Here is a 20,203-nt window from a genome sequence, read left to right as displayed (position 1 = left end):
GCTGGGGTCCCATAAGAAATTCCTGTGGGATCGCAGTGGCGAAACGCCCACAGATGGGCATCGGGTTTTCCCGGTGGCCCTGGCAAAGCGGCGTGTGGTGTCCCAGAGCAGGCCCGGGGGTCTGCAGGCCGGAGCTGCAGTGCGGGCGGCTCCCTCCACCAGGCACCTCCCCTCCCCCGCGCCATCTCTCCTCTGGGGACCGGGACTCACTGTGCGCGTCCTACAGGCATCTGTCCGTCCGTCCTACGGGGCCGAGCCTCCCAGAAGACAAAGACTTTTTCCCTCCGTGTCGGGAGCCAGACGGACACTGACTCACGGGAGCTCTGATGCCGACCCAAAGCGAGAGAAGCGGGGTGTTTTGTGTTGCACTCTGGGGCCCACGGGCTCCACGACAGAGGGATGTGCACAGACCGGGCCTCGGGACAGCCCGCAGCCGCTCGGAGCCCATACACTCTGACAGGCAGAGGCCGTACCCTGCTTCCTGGGGGGAAGACCCTGCACTGCAGCGTCTGCCTCTCTCTGTCCCGCTCCCACCCAGGATGCGGTCCCTGCACGTCAGGGTTTGGGCTGAACATCCCCCTCGGCCTCCTTCGGGGCACGCTCGGGATGCTGTCACAGGCACACGCTGTTCGAACCCACATCTGCCGCTCACAGAAAGTGCAGTTTGGACACGTGCAGGGACCTGCCCCTGGTCCCATGGCCCTGAGACACAGAGGGGACACGGGTTCTTGTGCACAGGAACCCCGAGCTGGCGGGTGACCGCTGCCCTGCCGGGCTCCTGCCGCTTCTGCCAACCACGCTCGGACCCCGCAGCCAGTTAAACGGAGTGCTCGGCCGCGGCGGGGAACCGGACCCAGTCTGCGCATCTGCAGGAACCAGAGGTTATTCCAGAGCGTCCAGGTCGGGGCCCAGAAGCCCACTTTGTGCCTCAGTTGTTACTCGCTGTTGGGTACTATAGAAAGGGCCTCCGTGCCACAATCCGATAACCGTGGCCAGTGCCACGGACAATGGTAAAGACGGCAGCCGTGGCTGCGGTGCGTCAGGGAAGGGAGGGGAGAGCAGCAGTGTCAGTGCGGGTGCAGGGGAACGTCCGTCCGCGAGGGCTGCTCCTCCAAGATAACCCTTTCCGCCTCGAAAGGCAACAGAGGTCATCTGATCTGCAGGCCGCTTCCCGGGCGCTAACAGTCCAGGCGACCCCCACCCCGCAGGAAATCAATAAGAAATTAAAGCGCTCCCAGCAATTTTCAATGCAATCTAGAATGGGGCTTTTGGGTCGGGCTGTGGTTTTTTCCCATCTCTACGTTCAGTGTGAGAAACTGCGTGGTTAATCTGCTCTACCGTGTCTTGGCCCGAAACACCGCGGTGGCGGGGCTCCCGGCTGCCTGGCCCGGGAGGCACAGTGATTAACGAAAGAGGCAGAGATTAAGTGCTTGATATTTGGAAGGTGATTATTTCTACTAAAAAAGGCTGTAAATGCAGGGCATCCACCTCTAACCTACAGAACCCTCCGCGTCCCACCTTGGAACAAAGTCCCCTCCGCAAACCTCACCCTGCGTCTCCGCAAACAGGGACCGCGGCCCGTCCGGCCCGGCCAGGAGCCCCGAGGGTGCGTCCCCCACAGAGGGCACCTCTCCGCGCCGGCGCGTGGCACGTTTCCGTTATACTCTTCGCCAGCAACGCCATGAGGGCGAGGTCACGGAGCCCAGCACGCTTCCTGCGGTCCGGCTCCGGGGCGGGCCTGAGGGGAGCCCACGCGACGTCTGCCCACGAGCTACAGGCCAGTGTCAAAATCGCCCCACGTTTCCCCGGGCCTAACAAGAGCAAACTCACTCCCGACTCCAGGGCACTTCTGCACGGGCCCCGCCTGGCCCCGGGGGGCCGCCTCACCTCCCACGTCTGCCGGAACCCGGGGCCTACCGCGCACGGCAGCCTCACCGCCGCCCAGAGCCCAGCACAGGGAGACCCTGCGAAGGACCCAAGAACACAATGGACGATTCTGCCTTACAGCGGCCGCGGACATTCCCGGGACACTCCCAGCTTGACCAGCAAGCCCCGATCTAGGCTCCTTCTAGAACATGGGGCCGTGACCCCACACAGGGTGGGTTTTAGGAAGAAGGGTAGTGAAGTGGAGGTCTGAGGGAGGCTCTGAGACCGGCACCCGCCCCGCTCACCGCGGCGCCCCCGGAGGATTTCAGAGGAGACCCGAGGGGTCAGCGCACCAGAGGCACATTCACCCTCGGAGCCATCGGGACTCTTGTCCCTTGGTCCCCAAGCGATCCATGCCTGACGTTTCCAGAACAGAACCACGTTATCGGCCGTGAGATGTCCAAGATGGCCAGTCCACGGAGGTTAAATGACTGTGACACGAACTCAGCACCCACTTTAGCCAAGGACGGCTTCCCTCAACTCACTTCATAGGATTTCTCGCAAAGGAAGGAAGAAAAGAGCCATCGCAGACACAAAGGCAGTGACCCTCTGAGCCTGCCTTGTCTCCTCCTCGTGTCTCGGGAAGCAGGGACATCTGGAACCTTTACCCGGGGTGTGTGAGGACCCCACGATCTACAACGTCTGTGCCTGTATGATACACACCAGCGATACCCTCACCTGGGTGTCATTTTCACCATCTAGCACATTCCCGAGGTCCACCCCGCTGACGCACACAGCTGGGTGCCCCGCAGCGTTCTGCTGTACGGGGATGACACCGTTCCCCAACCACCGCTCTCGGCGGGGAAGGCCTCCTGACCCTCAGCGCTGCCCACAGCGGATGGGCGGACAGGGCCGCCGGGCCGTTTGGTCGGGGCAACGCTGAGGGTCACCCGGGCCCAGGGCAGGCAGCTGGCCTCAGCCTCGACACGTCCCAGCCCAGGCCCAGAGCAGCAGACGGCAGCAGCACGCGGGGGCCATGCTCCCCACACGCGCCCCCCCAACAGCCTTCTTCTCAGAAATGCATCCCTGCGAGACCCGCCCGGGAATCTGGGTCCCTCCACTCGGCCCCCACCTCTGGGTGCTGTTCCCGCGGCTCCCAGGCCTGCCGGCTGCGCGGGCACCGGGGCGCAGGTGTGCCGCAGGGCGGTACCATCTGCCGTCCGTCGCGAGCTGCCAGGACCCGGGGTCACGGCTGTGTTTCTCGCCCGCAGGTACCAGCAGCGCCGACGTGAAGGAAAACCGGAACGTGAGCAACCTGGAGGCGCGACCCCTGCCCACGGGCGACAGGGCCAGAGGCGGCGCGCCCGGCGTGAAGAGGAAGCGGCCCCTGGAGGAAGGCAACGGCAGCCCCCTGTGCAAGCTGCAGCTCGTCTGGAAGAGGCTGTCCTGGTCCGTGGCGCCCAAGAACGCGCTGGTGCAGCTGCACGACCTGCGCCCAGGCCTGCAGTTCCGCACGGTGTCGCAGACCGGCCCGGTGCACGCGCCCGTCTTCGCCGTGGCCGTGGAGGTGAACGGGCTCACGTTCGAGGGCACGGGGCCGACCAAGAAGAAAGCGAAGATGCGGGCGGCCGAGCTAGCCCTGAGGTCCTTCGTGCAGTTCCCCAACGCCTGCCAGGCCCACCTGGCCATGGGCAGCGGCGCCGGCTCGTCCACGGACTTCACCTCGGACCAGGCCGACTTCCCTGACACGCTGTTCAAGGAGTTCGAGCCGGCCGCCCCCAGCGAGGCCTTCCCGGGCCGCCGCCCCGCCGACACCGGGCTGCTGTCGTCCGCCTGCCGGCGGGGGCGGCTACTCTGCCACCCCCTGGACCTGGTGGGCCCGGCGCGGCCAGACAGGCCCAGGCAGGGCCCTGCGGCCCCCGGCGAGAGGAACCCCGTGGTCGTGCTGAACGAGCTGCGCTCCGGCCTGCGCTACGTGTGCCTCGCGGAGCCGGCGGAGAAGCGGCGCGCCAAGAGCTTCGTCATGGCCGTGAGCGTGGACGGCAGGACGTTCGAAGGCTCAGGACGGAGCAAGAAGCTGGCCAAGGGCCAGGCGGCTCAGGCCGCCCTCCAGGCTCTCTTCAACATCCGGCTGCCCGGCCACATCCCCAGCAGGAATAGAAGTCACCTCTTGCCGCAGGTGAGATGCGCAGGTGGCCGGGGCAGGCGGCGTTCTTCAGAAGCTAGGACGGGCAGTGGTGGGCAGCAGGCAGAGCCCTCTGCCCGGACTACAGGCTCCCCTGGGGCGCACGACCTCCTCTAGGAAAGCCAGGCTCTGCCCGGCGCCCTCCAAAGGCCCGGTCGCCCAGCCTCATCATTAGGATTGATGTTTGGGGGTTTGGAGAGAGTGAGCGCGTGAGTGTAAAGAGTGCCCAGACCCTGTGTTAGCCAAGCTCGCCTGGAGACAGGGACACCCCTTGCGAGGAGTGGGGCCCTGGTCCCCAGAGCTGGGTGAGCCGTAGGGCACCTGGTGTCTTGCCTGAGCCACTCAAGGACGTGGCCGCTGGGCAGCGCGGCGGGAGAGCAGCCCACCTGGTGTGTGGCGCGGGGCGGTCGGGGGCGTCTCCAGCTGGGGGCCCAGAGAGAGCCCCACGGGTGTGGCTCACCTCATCTCAGTGAGGCCAGAGACAGGCCGGTGTGTGCGCGGCCCACTCGGGGCCCCAGCCGGGCCAGATGGAGGTGGGGTCCAAGACCTCGGCCGATGGGCAATAGAGGGCTCAGGGGGAGGGGGGCTGAGAGCCAGCATCATGGTCATGTCAAGGTCATGTCACGACCGCTATGATTTCAACAGTGGGTCTGCTTCTCACCCTGGCTCACCCTGGCTTATTTGGGAAACACCATGTAGCGCCGTCCGTGCGGCGCAAACTATCCTGACGCCTGGACACCACGGCGTCCTTCCCCGTCCTGCGGTGCTTGGGGATGAAAACCCGTTTCTCCCCACGCTCCAGGACCGCTCTGTGGCCACCGCTTCCGGTGCACATAGGCCAGGCACAGAAGGGAGTGGGCAGTGAGGGAGCCCGTGGCCCTGTGTGGCTGCGAGTCCGCCAGCACGTGGGGGGATGGGGGGCTTGGCCGTGGAGCACGGCGAGCTGCGCAGCCTTCTCAGCGAAAGGCTCCGGTGCGGGCCCCGGAGCGGAGGGGCAGCCGGGCCAGCGCTCCCCGTTCCCTCGTCGGGGTGACAGCCGCCCCCACTGCCCGGTCCCTGTTTCTCTGCCACCTCGGCCTCCGGCTCCGTCACTTATTTTCGGAGGTTAGTTGAGCGATTAAGGGGAGGCTGGAGGCATCCAGACCACGGCGGCACCTGCCCTGCCCTTCGATCCCGCCTCCCAGGGACGCAGGGTCAGGTAAACCGGGTGTTTGCAGAGCAGCTCAGCGTCCGACTCCATCCCCGAGCACCTCCCGGGGTGGGGGCCGCAGCCCTGCTCTCACCTCCCACACCCTGTTCTGTCCTGCATCCACCGTTGCTCCTTTCTGTCCCTGAACTCGGGACCCCGTGGTGGAAGTCTGCCGACAGCGCCGAGGCAGGGGTGATGCCCCCGGCAGCGGGTGAGCCCTGGGCTGCCCACGACCTCGGCCATGCTGTGTCTCCCAGCCCCTTCCCGAGGAGGCCCCTCACCCTGGTCCCCAGACGGCCACCGCCAGCCTGGCCTGTCCCCCATCCCGCCTCCCCCACTGCCCCGCACCCGCTCCGCTGCAGGCTGGAGCGTGTCCGTGAGCTCTGGCCGCGACGCCCCGTCCATTCATGTTGTGACCCCTGAGCGCCCGGAGGGAGGGGCCAGGCCGCACCACTGCTTTGTGACAGCCACTGGACCCCAGGATGCAGCTCGTCACCTAGAGCCACGGCCCCAAATTGTTTTCCTCTGACGGCTGCTGCCCACCCCGACCAGATGACGGAGGCTGTGGTTCACCCTTCACAGCTGAGGCCGCCGTGCTGCAGGCTCATCACCTGCTCCCTCACCCCTGCACCCCAGGGCTGCGTGGGGCCGAGCAGGCCAGGGGACCCAGGGCCAGGCATCACTGGGGGCTTTGCTAAATGTGAATCCCTGTCTTGGGCATGGTCTGGATTCGGGATCTGGATTCGGGGTCTGGATTTGGGGGCTGGATTCAGGGGCTGATCTTTAATTCAAAGAAAAAAAGATTCCAAGAGTCTAAGTCGTGCCTTGCTTCCCTGCTCTGCCCGATCCTTCCCCCGTGGTCCTGGGCTCCACGTCCGCAAAGGCACGACCCTTCATCCCCTAACTATGCTGTTAACACCTGTGCCAGGAGAGACAGCCAGCAGCCCTGGCCCGGCCAGGCTCCCGGAAAAGGCAGGCCCCCCTGAGCCGGGGCCCACGGCAGCCCTGCTCACTGCTGGACTGGCCGTTCTAACGTTCCCAGCCCTGACTCCTGGTTCTGCCCCCCATGGCGGTCTTAGGTGAGCGGAATGACCAGCCAGGAGTGTGGTGGGTCACAAAGCACAGTCCCGCGGGCTTTCCCCAAAGGCTCCGTGGGCGGTACACAATGTGCTCCCTGCTGGAAGCCGGAAGCCCCCCGTAAGTGACGGGGAACGAAGGAAGGATTCGATTGTAATGGCACCGGGGGCCGGTGGGGAGTGCACGTGCTGGGGCGTGGAGCGGGACCCCACACTTCTGATTTCCATGCAGGGAGGTCAGCTCACCTGCCCTGTTCAGCCTGGAGACCAGGTCCACACCGGCCTGGAAGGGCGTGCCAGAGACTCGCTCTGTCCTGACAACAAGTCTGGGCGAGAGCAAGCTCTCCAGCGCCCCTCAGCTGAGGACCGTGGGCAGCCTGTCCAGAGAGGCCACCGTGCTGTGCTGGTCACCCAAGCACCAGCCCTGCTGGGCTGCAGGACATGGACGCCTACAGGCAGAGGGTCCCTCCCTACCAGGAAAGGCAAACAGCACTTGCTTCCATGGCCAGTTTGAAGGAGGCGGTTCTGAAGAGCAGTAGGCCCAGTGACAACGAATATCGTAGGTATTCCCCAAAGTCTGATTTTCAACAACTCCTTTATCGGGGCATTTCTCAGAACTGAGCTAGTTTTGTTCCTTTACTTTCCTGAGATCTGGCTTCGGGTCTCTTATCCAGAGGGCTAAGGCCAAGGCTTTATTAAATTCTCTAAAACACAGTACAGACCAGGGGGATGGTCTGTAACTCACACACAGGTGTGCAGGCTGTGCACTGTGCAAATATCCGTGGATAAGGATCGCCAGGGCAGACCAGGAGGTAGCTGGCCCACTTTCCTGGCCTGCTCTCGGTGCTGCTTCTCAGAACAGGGCTCCTTGAGATGCTTGCAAGTGACACCGAGTCCACATCAGCATCTACCGACGGTCCCCAACTCAAGATGCCTCACCTCCACAACGTCTCAGCTTTGCGTCGGTGCAAAAGCGGTACACACTCAGTAGAAGCCATTCTTTGAGTTTTGAGTTTGGGTTTAGAGTCTTGTCCCAGGCGCACTTGCCTTTTGAGCAGCTCCCGTCAGCCCCACGATCACGGGGGTCACAGCGGGTCCGTGGATAGCCATCCCGCACCCATACCCGCCGTCAGCTCTCCACAGTGAGCGTCGTACGGGATACACTATGTGAGAGCGTCCACACCGGATTCCCGAGTAGGCGCCGTGGCGGGGATTGTCCCAACCGTGGGCCGAGGTCCGCGTGCTGTGCACGTCTCAGGCCGGGGAGGCTACGTGGGACGGTCAAGGTTAGGCGTATTAAATGCAACTTTGGCTTGAGGATATTTTCCATTTACAATGGGTTTATCGGGATACAACCCCATTAAAAGTCAAGGATAATCTCTAAATACTCATTCCCTGGAAGCATCATCATAAAAAAAGGAGATAAAATCACAAAATCTCTGTCTCCGGCCTTCATTTCCCAACCCAGCATGAAAAGAGCTGACTTCGTAGAAGCAGGAAATCCCATCCGAAAGGCATCTCCCCAGTGCCTCCCATGGTGGACAGGAGGAGGCACACGGGGTTGGCCTCGAAGGACAGTGGGTACCTGACCCCAGGGTTTCAGGAAGCAGCTCCCAGGGTTTCAGGAAACAAGCGCAGAGACTGACCTGGAGACTGACTTGGAGACTGACTTGGAGACTGACCTGGAGACTGACTTGGAGACTGACCTGAAGACTGACCTGGAGACTGACCTGGAGATTGACCTGGAGACTGACCTGGAGACTGACTTGGAGACCGACTTGGAGACTGACCTGGAGACCGACCTGGAGACCGACTTGGAGACTGACCTGGAGACTGACCTGGAGACTGACTTGGAGACTGACCTGGAGACTGACTTGCGGGAGCTTCTCTCACACTTGTCCATCCCCTTCATTCTGTTTTGTTTCGATTTCCACGTGTCTCAAAGGTTCGTCTTTCCCCCAGAGTAAGAGGGGGAGTACCTCCAGCCTGTGCACACGGGGGCTGCTTGGACCGCGCCCTCCGGGGGTCCTTGCGGGGCAGTAACCCTGCCTGGCTCTGCTCCCCCATGTGCGGCTAGGGCTGGGATGAGAACCATGGGAATTTAGGGTGCGATGGAAAGGAACAATCAGTCTTTAAGTTCCAGCATTTCATAGCGAATGTGGCTCAGAGCTCCAGCGCACGGCCCCCTTTCCTGGAATCTGCCCCCAGAATTAGCTGCGGAACGAGGCCGAGGGTCTGTTCCTGCCTTCTCCCCAGCTGTGCGGCGGGACGCTAACAGCATATTTGCGCAAATGTGCCGTCCTTCTCCCAAACCCCAAGGTGACCCCAAGCTGCTTCTGGCCAGTTTACAGACTGTTGTTCTGATCTCACACTCCTGCTAATCTCTCTCACTCGACACGAGTGGCATCCTAACCGCCGTAATGCAGAACCGTTAATTAATATTGCCATAACAAATTAGCAATAGAGGGGCCCTCAAATTTTAAATAGACTTAAATTAAAAACAGATAGCTGTGGAAATCATATCCACTTGGCTTTGAAATGGCTTAACACTGTCCATGCTGGTTTCCCCAAGGACACCCAAAACCAGCAGCAGATGCCCAGGCGTCCTCCCCACAGGGCTCCGGGGACACAGGAAGGGACAGCCGGTACTGACTCTGCCGTCGGCCACGGGTCCGGCCTGTGGCAATTCCTGAACGACATCTGAGCAGAGTCCTGGAGCTCTGAGGGTCCCATGAGACAGACAGTTTTGGACCCCAAGTCAGTGTCTTGGAAGAGGTCGGCCTTTTCGGCACGCCAGCAAGGCGTTGTCTCATGTCCACGTCTGACAGGAGTTCAGTTCCTCAGCTGTTTTCCTGTTGTGTCCTTGGGGAGTGGGACTAGGTCCTGACCTCACCGCACCTAGGCACCTGCTGGTGCAGGAGACCCGCCATGGCTCCGACCCATCTCTAGAGCACGACTCTGGCCACAGAGACAGTGAGCCACAGAACGCGGCCAAACACTGACCGGGGGGGGGGGGGGGCTCTGGGGACTTCCCCTGCGGCTCGTAGGCATTGCCGGAAGGTTCGAGGGGCCTAGAGGCACCCCCACACGCCTCCCTTCCCTCGTCCTCTCCCTGCTCTGCCGAGACGCACTCCCTCGCCACCACTGTCCCCAAAGAACTGTGTGTCAGGGAACCAGCACGCTCGCTTCCACTCGAAACCGTCCAGACAGGAGTAAAGGCTGGTCTGGGCCTGGCTGGGCGTGAAGGGCGGTGACTGCGGCGTGGACAGCTGTGCTCAGCGGGAGCAGGGACAGAGTGTGGCCTCTTGCCGGGCAGGATTTCCACCTCACTGGGGAACCTCTGGGGGGGATTCAGCATCTTGGGATGCTTCCAGAAGCTCATCCCTGGGGAGTCCGTTCGGGCTGCTGTAGTAGAGCACTGCAGACGGGGTATCAACAAACAGGTCACCCCCAGCTCGGGGGCCGGAAGGCTGACATCCCGGTGTGGCAGACCCCCCGTCCCGTGAGGACCCTTTGTGGCTCCCAGACAGCGTCTTCCCGCAGCGTCCTTACATGCGTGGAGGGAGCACTAATCCCCCGTGGGGTCCCGCCCTCACGACCACCTCCCCTCCAGAGACCCTGAACCCAACACCACCGTCTTGGGGGTTCTGTGTCACATACAAATGTGGGGGGGCCACAAACACGTGCCCCGGCGACGCAGCCACCACTACCTTCGGACAGAACGCTCTGCGCTACCATCCAAGCCAGAACGAGCCGGCACTAGCCGACCGCAGCCCAACCCCACGGCCTGGGCCGACCCGCCAGCTCAGCCGTTTTGTCACTCTGGCCTCGGTCCCCCTCCCGCCCTGCCCCCGCTTCCCTACGGAGGCGCACACTTCACTCAGTTAATGAACAAAAGTGTCCTCCACGTGACTGAGACCTCGCTCGCCCCGTGCAAACGCGGGCCGTCCTCTGAGAGAAAACACGCATCTCTGCAGCCGCGGAAGAAAACCCACTCGGTGCCACGACACCGCACCGTTCAGCCGAGTCGGCCCCTGAAACACAGCCCCCTTCCCTGACCACCACCACGGACACCAGCCACAGACCAGGGACCCCCGGAGGAGGCCGGGGCCTTCCCCACTCAATGCCTTTTCATCGGTTAACAAAAACAAACAAACAACTTTGTTCCGCTGCGGAGGGGGAGGGGCTGCTCTGAGGAGTGCAGAGAAGGCACCCGGGTTGGGCCAGGGCAGCACCCCCACCCTCCCCTCTCGAGCTGCAGGGAAGGTCCCGGAACGCTCGATTTCGGGTGCTAGCACTTAATTTGGGGACGCCAGTATTACAAGTGCTGCGTGGTGATGCAAAGTCCCTGTGCATTGCCAGAAGGTGCGAGGGGCCTAGCATCGGTCTTTACCGTCTCCAACAAATCCGGTACCGCCTTGTCACGGAGCATCCCTGCAGCGGGGAGCGGGATGTTTCCTTCCAGTCAAACACAGTGATGGCCGTCAGTCAGGATGGGGAGACCTGAGTCCCGCAGATAGCCTGGCGCTGGGGAGGACAAGCGGACGCCGTCCTCTGCCCCGACACTGAGAAATTACGAAGTCGGATGACATGATCATGTCCGATTTTTGTTAATGTCGTTAATCAGTGAGCCAAGCAGTCAAGAGGAAGCCACCCTTGGTCCCGCAGAGCGAAATCAGTGCTTCCCAGGCCTCTGTCTGTCTCTCAGACACCCACATGCTCTGCGCACCCGTGGCACACTCATGCACGGGCGTGTAGCTCCGCCTGGAGAGAAGACAGGCAGCCGCGGCGGGGGCAGAGGTGGGAGAAACACGCCCTCCTTGGCGACACATCTCAGAGACTTAGCAAAAGCTGTTCTCTCGTGGAACCACCTGACTTCTCCGCCGTGCTGCTCTGGTGCCTGCGAAGGGCTGTTCTGACGATTGGTCATGACAACGGAGCAGCGCGCTGTGGCCACTAGTGGCCCTCCGTGTTGTCGTGATGAGGATGCAGCTGGAAGCTCGGCGCTTCAGGGTGTCCTCTTTCTGTACACGGGACATCACAACACCCAGAGCAGCCAGAGGGGACACGAGCCCGTCCACGCAGGGCCAGGCTTCCAGGGAGTCGTGAGGTTTGCTGGGACACACAGGCTCCTACCGCGGGCCTGGCAGCAACGCTGGCAGAAGCAAACCACGTGCCGCCCACCCTAGGCTCGCGTGCACGGGGGCCGGCGCTCCTGTGTGCCGAACACTCGGCAGCCCCGTGTGCAGCCGAGAAGCAGGAGCGAGTTCACGGGAGATGCTGTGGGGAGGGGCTCCGGCGGGCGCCGGGCATGGGCGCCGCCAGCTGTCTTACTCACACCGCCCCATCCCTCTTGGAGAGCAGAGAGGCCTGAAGAGCGGCGTTGTGGTGGGGACGCTGTGACCTGGCTGTGCTCCTGCCACACAGCCCCCTCCAGGATGCAACCAGCCCTCCCAGCTCAGATCCAGCATCCAGTCTCACTCCCGTAGGAACGTTTCTTCCGAGGATGCACGTGCAGGTAAGCCATGCTGACCCAGGGCAGGGCCACCAGGGCTGATGATGATGCCCTGGTTCCACGCAGGACCTCGGTCCGCCGGTGGCCGTGGCTCCTTTTTCCCTCTGCGTTCACCTTCAGCAGCTCAAATTCTAAGAGGCTTGACGTGGGCCCCACACGGAGCCAGGGTGAAGGTTCCCTCACCAAGCATCTCAGTCTCAGTCTCGGGGTTCAGCACGGGCGGATCCTCGCGTGGGGTCAGGCCCTCCCACTCAGCTACTCTGGGTGACCCTAGACAACCAAGGGAGACCCCGAGGGAACCTCCTGGATTGTCATGTGGCTTGGAGTACATGCTCGCTCTGCAAGGCTGTGGAAGGCTGCTCAGTGAATGCCCTCGCGGCAGGAGTTGGATGAGCTTGAAGACACAACTCTGGGTCTGCAGGTGACATGCCTTCCTGCCCGGCCCCAGGACCCCATCCCCCGACCAGCAGAGGGGCCCGGCCCGAGCCGTCCTGCCCAGGACAGCAGCAGGGGCAGAGACTCCCTTCCGGGGCTCGTTGGCCCTGTCCACTGGCTTGGCCCTGCAGGCCACTGGGCTGGGTCCCCGCACCCAGAACAAGCGGCTCTTTTTCCAACCAACCGTCCCAGTGGACAAAGACCAGCATGGCAGGGGTCCAAGAAGGAGGCATCGCGAAGAGGCTGAGGTGACCAACACAACGGCTTCCTCATGTGCGGCCTGGTGAGGCCGACTGTCCCGAGGGCCCACAACTCACCGGCAGAGCCGACACCACTGGCGCCCCTGCACGCAGCCTCCACCGGCAGCGGACAACCTGGGAAGCAGATACGAAACACCAGGAAACACCCAGAACGTGCCCGGAGGCCATGGTCCCCGACGTCCGGACACGGACCACACCCTGGAGCTCCAGGGAGGACCAGCCAGCGTCCAGCTCACCTGTGGCGGGAGCCGACATCCAGCGTCCACAGTGCTTGACGCAGCTGCGACCTGCGTTTGCGGCAGGGTGCGGACCCCAACACGCGGCCATGCGGCCAAGGACTGGAACTTGGTCTGGAGAGAAATGTCCCCCCGCACAGCCCTGCACGAGGTGCCTGGACACGCGTGCGACACGCACCCACCTCACCCCGCTGTCCCGGAAACTGGCTTCGGACACGTCAGCTCCTGCTCACTGCACACCTCTCCCAGTTCACACTAAAATCACCCGTCCCACGACCTCCTCCTGCTGGTTTCCGGGGTCCGGAGTGGGCCGTGGACCTCCACTGCCGGGCCACATGCTGTTCCCATCGCGGGAGACAGAAGCAGAGGGAGGCGGAACGGCCTCCACAAAGGCCACGGCCACTGGGAATGGCGGAGGGACAGCGGAGGTGATGAGTTGAACCATTCCTCCTCATGCGAAGGCCAGCGGTAAACTTCACCTGACACGGCGCGCCTCGGCGGACTGAAAAGGCGCGGTTGTTGCTCCAGAGAATTGTCTGTGGTCTCCGGAGGGCGAGCGGGGTCCAGGAAATGTCTTTTCCATGAGAAACACCTCATAACTCACAAGGGGCTGAACCTAAATGGAGCTGCAAAGGTCATTCTTACTTTATGACAAGAAGCAATTACCAAGGAGCCTGCAAACCCTTCATTTCCCTTCCCCGGCCGTGCAGGACTCGTGTGTCGTAATCTAGAACGACCGAGCTCTGCCGCGAGGGCATTCATTTAACAGACGCCAACGGGCTCCCGCAACGCAGGCAGGTGTGCGAGAACCAGAGAAACGTCCTCTACGTGCCTAGAGCGTTGGTTAGGCACCAAGTACTTAAGACACTGATGAACGGAGGGTAAACTGATGAAATTCACTGGGAAAGTCACAGAGAGCCTGAGAGACAGCCACGGGACGCACAGGACGAGGAGATAAGGTGCGACCACAGCCCACGTGCGCCGGGTCGGACTCCTGCAAAGTGAGTGGCGCAGTGAATGTCTTACGGACTCCGCTGCTGGAAAGCCTCCGGCACTGAACCCTGTGGAAAAGCAAAGAACCATTTCAAATGAATTGGTGCTGAATTTATACGCATTCCACAAATTTGAATGTTTGCATATTGGAGTTTCTTTAAATGGGGGACACGTTTAGAAATCACTGGATTTTACAACCAAATTACTCTTGAATAAGAGTTAATTGTGTTTACATTCGTCATGAAAATATATGGAAACATGCTATGAATGGTCGTATCAACCACAACAGCCCGATGTGAAGACCCATTTAGTACTATTCAAACCCAAATTCAGTGTTAAGGCACTTGGAAGCCAGTCTGTTCGCGACGCAAACATCTCTCTGACTTGACTGAATGGAATAAACAAAGCCATGAGCTGGTGGCAAAAACAACGAGATAATCAGGATTGCAGGTTTTGCTTTGATGACTTTTAGAATCAGAAAAAAGGGAAAGACTGTATCCTACCTAGGCAGGGACTTACCTGTTCTTATTTAAGACGGATCAGGATGTTCCTTTAGGGTTAGAAAAGACGTAAATGACTGCCAGTTTGTGCACAGCCTGACTGACGGCTTGTGAGCTGTGCTGCAGACTGCTTCCCACGACCCGTCCGTCTGTCCGTCCACACCTGCATGCATCCGTGCGTCCCTCCATCCGTCCATCTACCCATCTGTCCGTCCATCCGTCCATATACCCATCCGTCCGTCCGTCCATCCATCCGTCCATCTACCCATCCGTCCATCCGTCCATCCATCCGTCTGTCCATCCGTCCATTTACCCATCCGTCCGTCCGTCCGTCCGTCCATCTGTCCGACCGTCCGTCCGTCCATCCGTCCATCTACCCATCCGTCCATCCATCCGTCCATCCGTCCATCCGTCCATTTCACAAGTACTTACTGAGCAAACCCGGACTCCGGTGATGGGCCCAGTGCTAGGAACACACAGAGAACAGGATAAAGACTTGCTCGTAGCCGGTCAACGTGGTCCCCAAACTGTGGTCCAGTATTCCCAGCATAACGTTTGCTTGGGTGTCACATCTCAAAATGCAGATACTGGGCACTTCGCCTAGACTTCCAATCGGAATATCTTGGGCTGTATTTCCAACAAGTGCCCCCAAATGATTCTTACTCATGCTAAAATTTCAGAACTGAACTACAGGAAAAGTTTGAAATGAAAACCAATAATTACGCTACGTTTTACGATGCTGCTGTAGAGCTGCGTGAGCGTCTGGTGGAAGCAGAGGAGAGAGGGCTAACGGGTCCCACACAACAAAGACTGTTTGTTAACGAGAGCACATCCTACACACGGCAAGTGCACAAAGAAACCCCACACGTTCTATAGAAAACCACAGCAAAATACGAAGTTAATTTTAACTCTATACAAATGTGCTTGGCTTTTGTGAAAGAACGCTCCTTATAAGAGGAAAGCTGCAAAAGTGCAGGAAATAATCCACCTTGAAACGCTGAAGGCGCATCTGTTAGCCCTGCGAAGCTTCACGAAAGCACAGCGGAGTGGCCTGACGGACAGCGTGAGCTACAGCAGCGAGGGCACACGCAGAGAAAGAGCGGGCGGGCGCGGCACGGGCAAACACTCCTTGTCTTGGGAAGCGGTTTCTGACCCACGAGGCTCACATCTGACAAAGGCAGACGCTGCTGCCCGCGGCACCGAACACCAGCCACGTGTTCAAATGGGTCTGACCCGGAGAGGGCTGAGCTCTCTCAGACTTTGTGTCATTCACTAAGGAACACAAAGCTGAGGGTCAGTCCGCTTGTGGGACATCCGCGGATGCCCGCTCCGTAGCACACGCAGCGCGTCCCGCTCCACGGCTGACGCGGGGAAGGGGACCCGGCAGCAGGCTTGCCCCGCGCCAGGGCTCCCAGCCGGCCCCAAGGTGACCGGCAGGCCCCGCCCACGAGTGACCTCACTGTGCTTCCTGACGGGTCGACTTTTCCACATGAGTTTATCTGCACTTTGTGCAAACACCACTGGGGGCTCGGCCTCGGCCTCGGTCTCTGGAGACGTCCACTGACCAAGCTCCGGACAGAGGGAGCACGGATCGTGTCTGGGGTTCAGCCGCAGCCGGGGCCTGCGGGCGCGTGTGGGGCACAGGCACGGTGTGGCCGGGGCGTGAGCGGGCCTGACAGCAGGTCTCCCCACCCACAGCAGCAGCCCCCGACCCCGTGCCCTTCTCATCTTATGCCATGAGGCTTTCTGGTGTCTGGCTGGTGGGCTGCCCCGCCTTCCGCAGGCGTTACCTGCGGCCCACATCTGTCCTCCGCGGCATCCTTTCTCTGCTACACACACACACACACACACACACACACTCTGCCTCGTGCCTGAGCTGTGTATTAGTGTGATGAGAAAAACTGCTGGGGGCAAGGATCAAAGCGCCCTCAGAAGGGCTCTGGGCTCACAGCACCGTGCGGACAGGGAGGCAGGCCCCACGGTCAAGACCATGGACACAGTCAAGACCGTGCACGCGGTACTGCCTGCGGGACTTTGGGCACCTGCCCTTTCGCCGTTCGGTAAAACTGGGGAGGAGTGAAACCGACCCCCAGGGCCGCGGTGACAATAACTAAAGGGGCCCTTCTTGGACCTCATCCTTCCCCACAACACAGTGTAGCCGCCTAAGTATTGTGTAACACGGGGTGACTCCAAAGTAAGCCATTACAGCACCAAAGTCAAGCAGAACCAAGGGGAGAGCTCGTAAAAACGGAGTAAACTCAGCTAAGTCTGGGGCACTTGCAGTGAGCCTGGCCGTTGAGTGAGAAACGCTCGAGCACTTTCCTTTAATGAGCTTGGGGACAGTGCTCTGTGATGGTCCCTGGCAGCCGGCATGGGCAGTCGACAGTGCACACGGGTCCCAGACCCAGAAAACGGGCCAGTCTGAGAAGGGCCCCCACAGATGGCTCTGCTTCGGCTGACAGTGTCCTCTGCTTCGTACTCACCTTCTTTTACTTTTGTCAACGGGAAGGGGACAAGGAAAAATCGGGGTAACCTAAAACCTACAGAAAGGGAAGCAGGAGCTCTGCCTCCCAGTGTCGTAAATTATTTTTACATATAAGTAGTCAATTTAGTCAAAGAATTTGAAAGTTTTTGAGGTTTTTCCTCAAACTGATGTAGCCTGTCTGAATTAATTAACCAGATGTCATCAAAAAAACAAAATTACAAAACGTATAACACAAGGGGAGGGGGGTTCTCTCCATCTCTACCCTCTGCTCTCAGTAGTAAACACAGGGATGGTCTTGGAGTCCCGAGAATTCTTCTGTCAAAATATCAAAAACATGTCATTTTTTGTTGCAATATTTTTCATTCATCTGTTAGATGCCCCCAAAGCAGCCGCAGAGGCCCGTGCTGGCCAACGAGCGTTCTGGTCTTCCTGCTAGCGGGTTCAGGGTTGCAGCGCCTGGCTGCCCCACCCTGACGTGCAAGCGTGCGAGCAGGATGAACGGCAGGCGGCCTTCTGAGCCCGACCCACCCTGTCACATCCACGTGCCGTCGCCTCACCATGTCACTAGCGGTCTTTCTGAAAGCCTTCCACACTGCCCACGTAACCAGACCCATAGCCCGGCACCAGAGCCTCTAAACACACCTGACAGCTTGCCGGACCACTGCGGACGGGCAAGCCCCCCACTGATCAGCTTAGCATGGTGAAGTTTCTGACGTGTGGTGCGTGTGGACGGTGCACCGAGGTAAAAGAAGAAAATCTAGAGCTTTTATTACTTTGCATTTTAATCTCATTATAACGATTTTCTGAGCTAAATCAAATACCATAAATTCTTCCTTTGAACGTGTGTGAACCCGTGGTTTTTTGTATCTTCAGAGTTGTGCAGCCATTACCACCATCTAATTTTAGAAGTTCACCCCCCCGCCGCGCAAAAAGCCTTCTCAGCGCTCTCCCCGCCCCAGCCCCTGGCCCCCGCACAGCTCCTTTCTGCCTCTCAGCGCCGCCGCACTCCTCGCGCTCCACGGGAACGGAGCCACGCGGCCTGCAGCCTCTTGGGTCTGGCTTCTTTGACAGCGTCTTTTATTCGAGGTCCATCCATGATCTGGACAAAGTATCGGTTCTTCCTCCTTTTTATAGCCAAATGACATCCGAGTTTAAGGATGTGCCGCACCGTCTTCGTCCATTCGTGCGGACCGTCAGCACGTGGCTTCTACTTCCTGGCGTCCGGAGTGACGCCCCGAGCGCTGGCACACGCACTTCTGTGTGGACGTGCGTTTCCACTTCTGGGGATCACCCAGCAGGGGAAGTGCTGTTTCTAAACGTACTCAACATCTCGAGAACTTTCGGGCCTCTCTTCCCGCTGGAAGTGAACGGGGCCTCCGGCTTCTCCACATCCTGGACAACACTGCGGCCATCTGTCCTGTCTCTCGGCCACCCTGCCGGTGTGAAATGGCATGTCCGTGTCGTTCGGGCTTGCATTTCTGACGACTCGGGATCTTGGGGGTCTTCTAATGAGCCCGTACACGTCTTCTTTGGAGAAAAACCTGTTCAGATCCTTGGGACTGTTTTTATTTGGGTCTTTTATTTTCTGAGTTATAAGATTCCCTTATATATACTGACCACTAGTCCCTTATCAGACGTAGGACTTGCAGATATTTTCTCCCATTCTAAGGGTTGTCTTTGCACTTTCTTAATGACATCCTTTGAAACATGAAAGTTTTTAAATTTGAGGAAGCCCAAATGACCCATTTTCCCTTTTGTGACTTGGTCTCACCAAGATCATGAAGATGGACCCCTAGGTTTCCTGGTAATGGCTTTACAGTTTCCACTAGAGCCTCCAAGATGTTGCTAAATAGCGGTGGCCTGGACAGACAAGCTGGTCTTTTTCGTAATGGTAAGGAGAAAGCATTCGGTCTCTCGCTGGGGAGTGTGAAGTGAGCCATGCGTTTTCATAGTTGTTTCTCAAGTTAAGGGAGTTCTCCTCTGCCCCTCATTCATGGGGCATGTCGCCTTACTCTTTAATTTTTTTTAACTTCTATTTTTTGTATATTTTACAAATTACATTAATAGAGCAGTTTGTACCATCTGTAAATGAACTGATGTGTGTATGCGGAATGAACACTCACAGCTACTTTGGAAAGAAGTCCGCAGGCCCCTAGCACAGCATCGCCAAGCCCATGGCTATGACCAGCCCGCGCCAGGAGGGTCCACCTCACGTTACATGTCATGCCACAAACTACTGACTTCTGTTCCGATGACTGAGGGACATCGAGTGAGCATGAGGCGCATTCCAGCAGGCAGCAGCCGCAGACGGCCAGCCCCTGCCCGAGCCTGCGCCAACACACCAGGAACACTTGTGCCAAGTCCTGTCTCCAAGACACAACCAGGTACCCAGGCTGGTCCCTGACGTGTGGAGTCCGGAGCTGGCACCGGGCTGAGAGGCCGCCACATGTGGATCTCAAACGGGGCAAAGACGCAGTGTTTCAGAGAGCCATCACACAAGAGCGAGGCAGCCGTCCACAAGCACTCTCAGTTCCCCGAGCAAACGTGCAGAGCAGAAAATTCGGGTGGAAACTGAGGGGCAGAGCCGTGACCAGGAGGGAGGTGGAAGGCATGCGTCTGAGAGCGACAGACAGCCAGCCTGGAAAACTGGATGTAAGATCCCGGCGCACTGGCAAGGATGCTCCCCACGCCCCGGGGGGACACCTGCTTAAACCCCTTGAAACGCCGGGACCTCCTGCTTCCAGTCTGAAAGATTTTGAACAAATGATACATTTTAATTGATTTAATTATTTAAACTCTGAAGAATCGCTGGCACAGAGCTAATAGCAGGGGTTTCCTTATTTTATTCACACTTTCATGACCGTCCGTGCCTGGATTTACATTTGGAAATAAAGAGTCTGTCGAGCTTCCACCTCCACAGGCAGCAGGCGAGGGCCGGCGGCGGCCGAGCGGCTCTCCGCGGTGCAGAAATGCCCTCCTGCCGCCGCCTGAACCCTCATCCACGCGGGAGCCTCCAGCCGTACTGAGTCCAGCCGCGGTCTGAGCTCGGCGTGTCGTATGTCTACGTTGGCTCAATGACAAGCGTCTGAGCCACCTTTCTGCAGAGCTGCTCCGTGTTGAGCGTCGAGAAGAAACAGGTTCACAGGCTCGAGCTCTACGGGGCGAGTCCGACGCGGGACAACGGCAAGGCAGCCCCTCCACTCCGTCCACACCCTGTTCCGGGAACATCTGCAAAGCACGATGTGACTCAGACCCCTGGGCTATGCCACAGCTTGACCTCTTCAGGAGCAATGAGAAACACCGAGCAGGCTAGCCCCAAAAGCTGCCCTTGGCGCGGCGCTCCAAGCCCGCACCTGGGTCGCTGCTGTCCTGTCCGTCCCGACTAACCACCGGCAGGAGGCAGAACGAGGGGGCATCGGCCAGGCCGCAGGTACGCCTTCTGGACACCACGTCCCCACCCTTG

General features: G+C 59.7%; 1 protein-coding gene across 1 annotated transcript in view; it reads left to right on the top strand.

Annotated features, from left to right (window-relative positions):
- ADARB2 (adenosine deaminase RNA specific B2 (inactive)) overlaps positions 1-20,203 on the top strand; it is a 336,318-nt gene that overhangs the window by 244,782 nt on the left and 71,333 nt on the right. Inside the window, exon 3 of the mRNA XM_059403984.1 lies at positions 3,138-4,045. Coding sequence (XP_059259967.1) covers positions 3,138-4,045 — 908 coding nt within the window. The remainder of the gene's footprint in view (positions 1-3,137; positions 4,046-20,203) is intronic.

The sequence above is a fragment of the Mustela nigripes genome, chromosome 6, assembly GCF_022355385.1.
Source record: "Mustela nigripes isolate SB6536 chromosome 6, MUSNIG.SB6536, whole genome shotgun sequence".
Taxonomy (NCBI): Eukaryota; Metazoa; Chordata; class Mammalia; order Carnivora; family Mustelidae; genus Mustela; species Mustela nigripes.
Note: the sequence above shows the minus strand (reverse complement) of the source record. Positions and strands in the feature narration are given on the sequence as shown.